Source organism: Amblyraja radiata, chromosome 14 (assembly GCF_010909765.2).
Source record: "Amblyraja radiata isolate CabotCenter1 chromosome 14, sAmbRad1.1.pri, whole genome shotgun sequence".
NCBI lineage: Eukaryota > Metazoa > Chordata > Chondrichthyes > Rajiformes > Rajidae > Amblyraja > Amblyraja radiata.
In genome coordinates this window covers 14766082-14779137 of record NC_045969.1, presented here as the reverse complement: position 1 = coordinate 14779137, position 13056 = coordinate 14766082, and the positions used below count along the sequence as shown (strand labels likewise).

The 13056-nt window shown below is 38.5% G+C and overlaps 1 protein-coding gene across 1 annotated transcript in view; it reads left to right on the top strand.

Moving 5' to 3' along the window:
- The window catches only part of urb1 (URB1 ribosome biogenesis homolog), a 77647-nt gene that overhangs the window by 1549 nt on the left and 63042 nt on the right, over positions 1 to 13056 (top strand). The window contains exons 2-9 of the mRNA XM_033032592.1: positions 2404 to 2543; positions 3896 to 4047; positions 5701 to 5833; positions 8522 to 8618; positions 9048 to 9133; positions 9334 to 9456; positions 10904 to 11034; positions 12818 to 13013. Coding sequence (XP_032888483.1) covers positions 2404 to 2543; positions 3896 to 4047; positions 5701 to 5833; positions 8522 to 8618; positions 9048 to 9133; positions 9334 to 9456; positions 10904 to 11034; positions 12818 to 13013 — 1058 coding nt within the window. The remainder of the gene's footprint in view (positions 1 to 2403; positions 2544 to 3895; positions 4048 to 5700; positions 5834 to 8521; positions 8619 to 9047; positions 9134 to 9333; positions 9457 to 10903; positions 11035 to 12817; positions 13014 to 13056) is intronic.

Below are 13056 nucleotides of genomic sequence, written 5' to 3'. Positions count from 1 at the left end.
ACGGTGAAGGGTGTCCCGACTAATGGGTGGAGTAAGTGAGAAAGGGGAGTGGTGAAAAGGAAAACAAAATGTTTTCAGATAAGAGGAGGCGTAACATGTAAGGCCTGCTTGGGTGGGGGTGGGGGGCGGTATGGATGGAATGGGACAGATGGGGGAGGGAGGTTAAGGGTAAGGTAAATTTGGGACTCTGGGATGAGAGACAAACATGGAGAAAGGGAAAGGAGCAACAGTTGTGGGAGAAATATGTGATTGGGTGGGGGGTTGTGGGGTTATAACTTGAAATTGCAGAATTCAAAGTTCATACTGTTGGGTTGTAAACTACTCAAGCAGAATATGAGGTACTGTTCTTCCAGTTTGTGTGTTGCTTCACTCTGACAATGGAAGAGGCCAAGGGCAAATGTAAGTTTGGGAATGGAATGGCGACTTAACATGGATAGCAACTGGGAGCTTCAGCAGGCCTTGATAGATGAAGTGCAAGTGTATGGTGAAAGGATTGTATAGGCTATGCTTGCTCTCGCCAATATAAAGGAGGCCACATTGGGATATGATGTGATCGCATTGAATGTGGCGGATTTGTCAGAGATTGATGTGTTGGATTCAAAGGCTCAACACATTTTCCACTTGTGTTGCAATGTCAGGCAAGGCTACATATAAAACATATTTCAAGTCATACTTTAGTTTGATTTGTACTTTTCTCCTAGGTAGGAAGGAACTGTAGATGCTGGTTTAAACCAAAGATAGACACAAAAAGCTGGAGTATCTTAGCGGGAGTGCGGGACAGGCAGCATCTCTGGATAGAAGGTGTAGACAATGTTTTGGGTCGAGACCCTTCTTCAGACTGGATGAAGGGTCCTATTAAATCTTGCCCCTCTCACCATAAACCTATGTCTTCTGGTTTTTGATTACTGATTTTGGTTTCTGTTTTTTTCTTTCTGATCTTGGTTTCTGAAGAAGGATCTCGACCCAAAAAGTCACCCATTCCTTCTCCAGAGATGCTACCTGTCCCGCTGAATTACTCCAGTTTTTATGTCTATCTTCTGTACTTTTCTCATGCTCTTTTGGATTAAAATCCTTGTTTTACTTATCCTTGGCATAATAATTGATGTTTCAAGTAGACCACTTTATCAGAGCAACTAGGAATGGATAATTAATAAGCCTATATCTCTTGATCATATTTAAACAAAAGCAGCTAATTATTCATCCCTATGAGTGATGGAGAACATGCAGGATATCATGTTACCACCCTGTAAACACCACAAACACTTTGGAGGACGGGTGACATCGTAAAAATCTTAGCGTAGGTCTTTTATTGGGACTTGTGCATCTCCTCAGAGATGGAAGCAAAAACATTGATAGCTTGAGGCACTTTCCTGCAATTCAAAGGAAAAAGAAAATATTCACTTGACAACAATAGTTGCACCAAATCACAGACAGGCTTACGTTATTGAGGGAGACTTGGAAAATTTGGAATTTTCCTAATTTTAGAGTTACTAAGTTACATAGTTGGGACAGTGACTTAAAATGGCAAAGTTGTAAGGGAAATTATAATTGCAGTTTGGTAATATAATCAATGAACAATGGAACAGAGCAAAACAACTCATTGACTCGCCCAAACTTTTGTTCTGGTTATGGGGCAGATTTTTCTCCAGTAATTCTTGGATGTTTGATGGATAAGAATATATATTGAATATAAGATTGACCTGAACTCGTGTGAATTTGCAGAAATGAGAAATACTGAGACATACAATGTATTTTGTATTAATTTTGGAGTTCAAATATATATATTTTGATGCTGAAGATCCACTTTGAAGACAATTTAAGAGCCACTGAGGGTTGAGATAATGTTGGCCTTGTAAACATTGCCAGGTTAGTTACTACCATTGGTATATTACATTTGTTTAAAAAAATAGAGTGAGGAAATGCTTCACAATCCTCTTAAGGTCATAAGTGATAAGGGCAGAATTAGGCCATTCGGCCCATTAAGTCTACTCCACCATTCAATCATGGCTGATCTATCTCTCCCTCCGAACCCCATTCTCCTGCCTTCTCCCCATAACCCCTGATAACTGTACTAATCCTAGACTAAAGACTGTAATATGGTTGGGGGAAAAACATTTCTTTGGACTGTTCTAGCCAACTTTCCAGTCAGCAAGGATGTAATAATTTAACCTGAGTACCTATCCGAACTAATTGAACATTGTCTAAAATTGAAGTAAAATAGTGCAAGTATGCAACTGGTTTGTCAACAGCTAAATATGAAAAGAAGCAGCCTATACTTAAAATGTGAACCATGTTAATATTTATGAAAAATTGCAATTTTACAAAAAAACATGGATTTTATTATTTTACATGAACACTTAATAATTGTAAACATCTGCAATATTAAAACTCTTTATGTTTCAGGTTTAGAATATTTTATTCATATAGCCAGACAATTGCCTTGCTCTGAACACTATGATGTTGTGGAGGGGTACATAAAGATTTCTGCTGAATGTGCAGATATTTTTAAACTTCTTGATGGAGAGAAGAGACCAGAAAATGAGGTGATTTTTTTTTTGTTAAAATTTGAATAAAATAAAATATTTGAATAGCCAGTGCAAAGAAAAAAGTTGAAACAAATTAGTTCTAAGTATTACCTATATTTACTAAATGAATGGGTCATATTTTACAAATCTACCAAGCCTGTGATAATGGGAGAAAAATGTGAAGTGCCCCTCTCCTCAGCTAGTAGCGGCAGATCTACTGCCTTAAGGGCCTGTCCCACTTTCACGACCTAATTCACGACCTTTTTTACACGTGGACATTTTTCATCATGTTGATAAAACACCCCGACCTACTTGATGCTACGAGTGCCTATGACTAGCATCACGACCTACCTACGACCTCGTGACGACCATGCAGCGAGTATGAGTCAAGGGCAAACTTGGCAGAGGTCGTGAATTAGGTCATGAAGGTGGGACAGGCCCTTTACAGTGCCAGAGAACCGGGTTTGATCCTGACTATGGGTACTTATCTGTACGGACTTTGTACGTTCTCCCCGTGACTTGCGTGGGTTCTCTCCGAGATCTTTGCTTTCCTCCCGCACTTCAAAGATGTACAGGTTTGTAGGTTAATTGGCTTGGTATGAATGTAAAAATTGTCCCTAGTGTAATTTGTCATAATAACCATTTATGAGGTGTTTTGAGATGAGATAAGACTTTGCCTTCCATCACAGTGAGGAGGAGATTCACTGTGATGGATGTTTGTGTAAATTGTGTTGTGTCTTGGTTCTTTTTCTTGTGTGTATGACTGCAGAAACCAAATTTCGTTTGAACCTCAATGAGGTTCAAATGACAACAAATAAATTGTATTGTATTGTATTGTATTGCGCAGTAACCAGAACCATGCTTCGGCCTGCCTCGCCCCTTTTCCAGCTTTCTTCACTCCCCCCCCCCCCCCCTCCACCCTCCACCGTAATCAGTCTGAAGAATGGACTCGACTCGAAGCGTCACCTATCCGTGTTCTCCAGAGATGCTGCCTGACCTTCTGTGTTACTCCAGTACTTTGTGTCCTTTTGTGTAATAACCAGCATCTGCGGTTCTTTGTTTCTACTATACACATTTCATACTTCAATTAAGAAAGATGTGATTATTTTACACCAAATTCTTCTGACCTGCCATGAAAAATGTACAAAGATTTACCAATAATTATTCTTTTAAATATAGCAGTATTACACTTTTAATATTATTTCTAGTTTAAAACACAAGGTACTTTGCTTTATTTCTGTAATATCCTGTAAATATGTGGTTAATCCTATTTTTCGTAAGCAGTGCTCTGGGACAGTCTAATAACTAAACAGGCATGTCTTTAATATCTTTGATGGGAAGTAAAATTAATCTTTTCCATTGTCTTACAGATCATTTTAATTTTCCAGACCTTGGAGGCCATTTTGCTGAGGACTGCCAGTGATCTATCCCATTTTAATGCAGTGGGAATGAACATAGTGAAGAAGTTGCTGAATACTTACATGAAGTCTATATATTCAGCACTTTACTCAGCAAATCTCAGGTTAGTCTTATAAGCTAACAATTATTAGCCAAGGATAGACAAAAAAAAAGCTGGAAGTAACTCTGGGACAGGCAGCATCTCTGGAGAGAAGGAATTGGTGACGTTTCGGGTCGAGACCCAAGGAGCTGGTATGGGAATTGAAACAATGAACATTTATTGTGACATGCAGTGGTTCTTAAAATAATAAGTCAGGACTTACAGAAACCATTTATTATGTTAAACCTTTCCCTAGTGATTCAGTTTATTTGTGAATGAACTAATATATTTTGTAATCTTTTGAGTTGTGAAGCATATCACAAGCAATCAATAATTTTCTTCACAAAAGGACACAAAGTGCTGGAGTAACTTTGCAGGTCAGGCATCATCTCTGGAGAACGAGGATAGGTGGCGTTTCGGGTCGAGACCCATCTTCAGACTGGACTGAAACGTCACCTATCAATGGTCTCCAGAGATGCTGCCTGACTTGTTGAGTTACTCCAGCACTTTGTTTCCCTTTATGTAATTCTTTGTTTCCACAATAAATGTCTTTAATTATTGCCATTATCATTGTGTGAATGCAGCCATAAATTATTGTTGATGCTTCTGAGAATTGCCTTGGGATGTTTTATGTTATGGCCTTAGTTTAAAATTTGATCTGAACAACAGTGCCTGTATTAGTTAAGTGCTCCTTCAATAGTGATATGAATTTCTAACCCATATTTATCCAAAGCCTATGGCAAAATACTAGTCTTTTGTACTTTGATTAACAAATATGTAGCGATAAACTGGAAGGCTTTCAGAGTGATTTAAAGCTTAATTAAAAAATGAAAAAGAGGTAGAAATATTTATCTGATACAAGAGGTGGGGATGTAACAAGTAGATTTTATGGTCCGGAACACACAGGCTAATTGGGATGCTGTTTGCAAGATCTCACACAGGTGTCATGGTCCATGTGTAGTAATGCTATATATTGGCTTTGGAAAAGACAGTGTAAATTAATATGTTAGATACAAGCATTTTGTCAGAAGTGTCAAGGGAAGATTGTTTAGCCCTTTTTATGAGCAACCAGATTTCATCTTAGTTTTTTGATGGAGATTTATTATACTCTCTGTGATAACCTTTTAAAGTTTTGATGCAGAATTTTGCGTATAAATGATGCTTAGATTGGGAATTCAGACAAATAGAAACCAGTGAGGGCACTGGGATCAGAATCTGGCTTGGGAGCTGGAATTACATCATGCATATTTTGGTGGTTTATCTAGTTGCATCTTTACAACCTTGTTTCATTGGTGATATTTTCAGAGAGCTTTTTTCCCTCCATTTCAGGAAAACATAGTGGAATTTCCACATTGCTTGAACCTTGGAATAACTCTACAAAGACATCATTTTACATTTTTCCACTCTAAACAAGTTGCTGTACGAGAAGAGTACTTTGTCGATGTGGTATTGTAGTTATAGGTCAGGAGGTGACAGTGGTAAATTTGAAAGCAAGTTTATTTAATGAGCAGACATATGTCATACTGGCAGAAAATTAAATTGCATAATCTAGTTCTGCATTTCACTTTAACATTCAGATTCTAATAGAGTACAACGTAACATAATTCTAGTGACAACAATGGCTATACATGAAATGTATTTTGAGTTCTACTTGATTTGATTACCCTTATATTTTAGATGTACCAAAGTATGCCTTGCCTTATTGTCGGCAATGGTAAGCCAAGGTACAGAAGCCGCACGAGATTTCTTCGGCCACTTTGATTTCTACAACAAATTGCTCCCTGGCTTATTGAAAAAGAGAGATGGAGCAGTAAGTGTTTTCGCCTGTAAACTCATACTTGTAAACTTTGAATTTTGTACTGATGATTTCATTCATGCTTTTTAAAGAATGTTGCCCAGTGTATTCCAGTCTTCTGGCATATTGTTACAATACCACGTCAGAGAACAATGCAGTATTTTATATATTAGGTCCAGAGTGTGTGCTATTATCTGGTGATATGGTACCGATGTATTATTTTAGACTTGGTCTCCATCCCATGACTTAAAACCCTGTCCCACTGTACGAGTTCATTCAAGAGTTCTCCCCGAGTTTGCCCTGATTCGAACTCGGAGATTTACAATAATGACCGCTCGTATGTACTCGGGGCTCTCGTGGACATTTTTCAACATGTTGGAAAATCTTCACGAGTCTTCCCGAGCTTACCTGCTGTTAACGAGCCTTCCCGAGTACCTTCCGTTAGCGTTACGAGCCGCTAAGAGACGTCCCCGAGCGCCGACGTACCCGCTACGTTCATTCTACGTGCTTACCACGAGTTTGATTTTTTTTTTTAACTCGGGAGAGCACTAGAAAGAGCTCGTACAGTGGGACAGGGCCATAAGCTTTATTTAGCTATGAGTGAAGAAGGGTTTTGGTCCAAAACATTGCCTATCTCCTTCGCTCCATAGATGCTGCTGCACCCGCTGAGTTTCTCCAGCACATTTGTCTATCTTCGATTTTCCAGCATCTGCAGTTCCTTCTTAAACATTTAGCTATCATTATTGTGTTGAACTATGCAAATTCTGCTCCCAAACTAAACGATTGGGTTGATACATGCAATCAAACAATTCCTTCAGCAATGTTGTAAATTGAATAACATTCACAATCTCAATTAAAACACCTCTTCAGCATTCTCAGTCCCCTGTGGTTGGATGGCATAATGAAGAGTATAGATCTTAGTGGTTCCAGGTTCATTCATTAACCAGCTGGAAGTAGGAGTCCTCTAGTTAGCCTTAACATGCTCGGACAGTTTGAGATCGAGAAGGAGATAGTGTTAAAGCTCTTGAAGAACATTAAGTTGGATAAATTCCCATGGCCTGATGGGATTTATCCCAGGTTATTGAGAGAGGCAAGAGAGAAGATTGTAGGGTCCTTGACAAAAATCTTTGTATCTTCTCTAGCCTCTGGCATGATCCCAGAAGACTGGAGAGTATCATGTGCAAGCAGAGGAGATGACTTTAACTTGGCACCATGGTTGGCATGGACATTGTGGGCCAAAGGGCCATTACTGTGTTGTACTGTTCTATGAGACACATTAGTAAACGCTGCATTTAGGCACAATTCCTACTCCAGCACACCAGAGAACATCACAGCCTAGCAGTTGTTCTCTTTCCTTCATGTTCAGTTTAGAGATACAGTGGGGAAACAGGTCCTTCAGCCCACCGGGTCCACTCCGACCAGCGATCCCCACAGAGTAACACAATCCTACTCACACTAGAGACAATTTACAATTTTTACCGAGCCAATTTGCCTACAAAGCTATACATCTTTGGAGTGAGAGAGGTCATCCGAGAGATCTTGCCGACTCTGACCCATTGATGAAAACTGGCACATAGTCTCCTGACTTCTCCTTTATGGTCAATAATTAGTTCCTTGGTCTTGTTGACGTTGACAAAGAGGTTGTTGTTGTGCCAATATTCAACCAGGCGTTCTATTTCTCCCCTGTATGCTGACTCATCACCATGGGTGATTCAACCAACTGCAGTGGTATCATCAGCAAATTTATAGATGGCACTGGAGCTGTGTTTAACCACAGTCAAGAGTTTAAAAAGAGTAGAACAGGGGGCCAAGCACACAGTTTTGAGATACACTTTTGTTGATGGTCATTGAGGAGATATTACCGATCCGCACGGACTAAGATCTGTCTATGAGGAAATGTTCCATCGGTGCATATGACAATTATACAGGCTTGAGTCTTTTGACTTTTGACCAGCAGCTTGACATATCTGTTCCTGTTATCCAGAGGACTAGAGCATAATGGATAGCATCTTATATTGATCTGTTGTGGCACTAGGCAAATTGAAGTGGATCTGGGTCATTTCTGCGGCAAGAGTTGATTCACCGTCATATCCAATATCTCAAAGTAATTCATGATGGTGGATGTAATTGCTACTGGATGGTAGTCATTGAGGCAGGTCACCATGCTCTTCATGGGCACCGGTAATGATAGATACCTTTCTTTAAGCAAGTGGAAATTTCAGATCCTAGTAGTGAGATGCTGAAGATATCCTTGAATTTGGTGTTTGGTAGTTCTAACTCTTGGTGCAATACTATCAGTATATGATCCAGTATATTGATAGTTTAGTTTATCATTGTCACTTGTATTGAGGTACAGTGAAAAGCTATTGTTTGGATACTATCCATTCACAAAAAAGAGTATACATGATTAAAATTAAGCCATCCACAGTGCACGGATAAAGGGTACAATATTTAGTGCAAGATAAAGTGCAATTACATTAGGTATAGTCTGATTAAAGATATAAAGCTGGAGCATTGTGTATGAATGCTTTTATTACTGAATATCTTTCTTTGTCATTCATGCAATAAATAGAAATGCTTTGAACATTTAAAAATAAAAATGGTTAAATCACGTAATTTTTAATGTGACGAAGTATCTCAAACATTTTAATTCTATTCAAACGATATAATATGAATAATCTAAGGTGATTTTGCTTGCTATAGGTAAGGATTGATATTCGCATGGCTTATATCCAATTTGCAGTTTCGTTTCTGATTGTTGGTGACAACAACACTATTACCCAAGTCCTGGAGTTAAAAGGTATTTTCAGTCTTGTAATTCCACCAGAATTTTAATACTGAAGGCTGCTTGTTTTAAATATATGACTTCTTGTTGATAAACCGCAGCGTAAACTGTAGAGCTGCATTGTTCAGGAAAACTGCCAAAGCTAAAGAAAAAAGGTGGAGTGAGACATAGACAAGATAGCCAGGGATATTTGTAAGAAGAAGAAGAAGCTGAAAAAGCTGATTTGATTATTTTTTTGAGATCCTTCCACTGCGAAAGTTGTCCAAGCATTGGAACAAGCAATTGATCTTTATCCAAGTGCAAGTGATGGGAAGAGTGTGGAGTCTGAAGAGTTGGATGAATAAGGAAAAATGTTTGGCACAGTAATGATCATGGCAAAATATTTTAGATAAAGTCAGTCGTTAGTTACAATTCAAATTAACCTAATTTGTGTTTTATTTTAAGATTTTTTAACGGATATATTGACTTCTGGACTAAAAGAAGATCGGATTTCTGTCATAAATTTACTTCTGTCGACTTTGAAAACAAAGGTTTGTCAATCTAGATACTAAACTGTTACTTAGTTTTCAATTCAAGTAGCCAATGGCTGTCTAGAAATTACATTTCCCTCTTTGATCAAACGTTCATAGGTCATGTATTTTTGGTAGAAAGTTATTAATACCACTTGTGTTATGAATCAACATAAAAACTTTGGCACTTTTAATCTCTGGAAATCTCCTACATTATCTAGGTTGTCCAAAATAAGGCCATAAGTAAAACACAGAAGGTTCGTTTATTCTCAGCAGGAGTTTTGAATCATATTGCAACGTTATATCGCTGGAGTGGAAGTGTTGATGTAATCGTGAATACAAAGGCAAGTCTTTTCGGGGTAGGAGGTAATGACTACAACTCTGGGACTATTGTGTATGTTATAGAACTGCCATGTATAACTTCAGCTATTCCTGGTACTGGTTTAAAATAAAGATAGACCAATTGAGGATTTTCCCAAATGCTTCTACAATGGTTTTTGAAATGTTAGATGCTGTCTAGTAACCGCCATAATCTTAAAATACTAGGTTCTCCCTTTTGGCAGTGCTGATTCTGTCCTGTCCAATTCTCCTGCTCTTTGCAACATTCCTCTCTATTTAAGATAATATTTATGGACCACTACTGTGATTAAGTAGATAAAGCTATTTTGATGCGCAATACCATTAAATGAAAAATAATTGCCTAACCAGCTGTTGACAGTAAAGCTGGACCATGGAAACATTTTTTTACATAGTTATTGAATAATTTCTTGCGATCTATGAAAATTAAAACAATAGTATTATATAATACAATATATGCAATTAACTAATTTTAGTAGATATTACCTTCACTCTACATTAATAGCAAAGTCATTCCCCAAATTTGTTGTCTTTATTTTGAAACATGCATTAAAATAGTGATAAGAATTTCCTATATCTGGGTTTGTATGCTGATATAATGCTTCTACATGACACAATTTACACTATATCTAAAAATACCACAAATATATAATAAAAGATCACTAAGTCTGAAGAGGGTCTCGACCCAAAACGTCACCAATCCATGTTCTCCAGGGATGCTGCCTGACCTGCTGGGTTACTCCAGAACTTTGTATTTTCTAGTATCTGCAGTTCTCAATTTCTATATAATTAAAAAATATCAGTTTTCATCTTCTTGTTTCCGAATCTGGAGGTTGTGAACTAAAATGCTACGTGAATTAAGTGTTTAGCCTTTGCTAGCAACCCGGTGTTATTTTGTCAGAGGAGCTGCTTTTAGGTTGATGTGAAACCTGGTTACTATTGTAGGACCAAGTAAAAACAGACAATGCTGGAAATACTGTGAGGATAATGTAGCACCTATCGATGAGTAGATGTAACACTAAGATCAGTCACCGTTTATCTTTTCTGATGAGAGATCCTGAACCTGAAATGTTAACCATGTTTCTCGCTCTACAGAGGCTGCCTGATCTGCTAACTATTTTCAGCAGTTTGTTTTTAATTTGGATTCTCAGCATTTGGATCTCTTTTTGTTTTGCAATTGTAATACTGGGTTGATGTATTGTAAAAATTGTTGAGGAATTCAGGAACAACGTCTTCACTCGAATGTATGACGAAAACATAGAACTAGTTGACATGGGTATCCTTGTGTGTTACGGAGAGAGGGTGAAGAACATGAGGGAGAGAGGAATAGAAAGCTGGGATGACGGGGTGAGATAAAAATGCTGAGAGAAGTTCATGCACTGCATTAGCACTGATGTACTCTAAAAATGTGCATTTGTACCTTATGCTTGACAGGAAGACCAAGACTCGTCGGCAGCTGGAAGACACTTGGTTCGAGAACTTGTGCACAGTTTCCTAATTGATCTATGTTGCTCTCTTAAACATGGCATCAATTTTTATGATTCTAGTCTGGGAACAGTGAAAAGGTAAGAATCTTGCTGGTAGCTTCGTCAAATTCACTCCGTACATATTTTCAGTTGGAACGTATATTATGAAAATGTGCTCACCACAAATCAGCTAACTAAATCATACTCATAAATATTATCATACATAATTTATGAGTTCATTTTAGAGGTTAATTGATGTTTGCTCCATGATACCAAAAAAAGGATTTCCCTTCTAACCTCTGTGGGCCTCAAATTCAGAATTTCCAGCACTAGTTTTTATAATGGGCTTTGAGAGAGAACTAGTAATTGAATATGAGAGGTGATTTCACTGAAACAGATATGATGCTGACTGGGGCATGAAAGTGTAAACATTGAGTATTTTCACTCGAGAGGGACTCCAATGATGAACATAGCTGCAAGATTAGGAGGTCATTATTTAGAATGAAGGTGCATAGGACTCTTGCAGACAGTGGTGAATCTCAGTAGGGTATTGGAGCCTAGATCGCTGGTGATATTTAAAGAGGAAGTGTATAACTCTTTGATGGCCATGGAGTTCATGATCAGCCCTATATTGAATAGCCTACTCCTGTTATTTTTATTCATTCTTATGCTCTACTCGTAGACATCAATAGTGTGCTGCTGATCAAACAGAAAACTGCATCCAGATCTGGATCAAACTGCAATTAGGCAATACTCCCCTCTCTGTTTGTGTATTGCGTTGGAGCCTTTTGCTGAGTCCATTGGGACGTTTGCAGGTATAAAAGAGGTGATAAACATTCAACTCAAAGGTTCCCTAAACATGGGCAATATCATCATCTTTTGTTCAGATTTCCTCTGGGTTGGAAGATTGATTTACATCTGCAACCACTTCAAACTGGTTTTCAGACTAAACCAGTCAATTGTGGCATGGTGGCGCAGCTGTAGAGTTGCTGTCTCACAGCGCCAGAGACCTGGGTTCGATCCTAACTATGGGTGCTGTCTGCACAGAGTTTGTACGTTCTCCCTGTGACCACCCGGGTTTTCTCCAGGTGCTCTGGTTTCGTCCAACAATCCAGACATAAGGGTTTGTAGGTTAATTGGCTTCAGTAATAATTGTAAGTTGTCCCGAGTGTGTAGGATAATGTCAATGTACGGTGATCATTGATCAGGGTGGACTCTGTGGGCCGAAGAGCCTGTTTCCGCGCTGTATCTCTACAAACAAAACTAAAATGAATCACAGCAAAAACCAGGCCATGTTCTTTGGCAGCTGGTTCAATCAAACCCTGTGCCCCTCACAGGTCCAAGGTGGCTGGGAGTTAATGTTGTCAGCATGTCTGTGGCTGACAATGCACTGTTTTGCAATACCCGTGCCCCCTTTGCAACATATCTGGAGCTCAAAAATAGATCGGATTTGCAGAACCTCGGCGTACAAATCTCGAGAAAAGTGGGGAAAAGATGGAACGCTTAAACACAAATCAGTCAGGTAGTGGTCTACACAAAATGTCATTATAATTGGAATTAAATGATTGGAATGAAGTGACGTGATGAAAATGTTGACTTGAATGGTCTGCTCTATATCAATTTGGAATATTTATGAATCAAAGTCAATTTTATTCATCAATAAAGTATAGTTTGGGGGGGGAGGATGTCTGAAAACAATTGCCTTCGCAAAATTGTTGGAGAAATCGATATAGCGATGCCACGGATGGTCATTAACATCAACTTGCTTTTGATTTGCTGTAATTTGTGCATTGCCTTTGAACTTACTGTGGTTCATTTATGCATCACGCACAGATTTAAATTAATACGTTTTGAAAGTTATGAATTGTGATTACATCTGCAGGGGAGGGAACGTGGTGCTTCTGAGATTCCTGCTGGGCTTAAAAACAGCCACAGAAGATGAACTTGTTGCTGACCTCATGGTGAAGATTCTCGGTGTGTGTCCGGATTTATTAAACCGATTCTTCAAAGAAACGCAGTATTCCTTTGTCCCCAGACTTAAGACAGCCTGGCTAGACAATATGAAACTACTCAGAAAGGTAGAAAGCAAATAATTTCCACAAACTTTTCAAATTTGGTTTG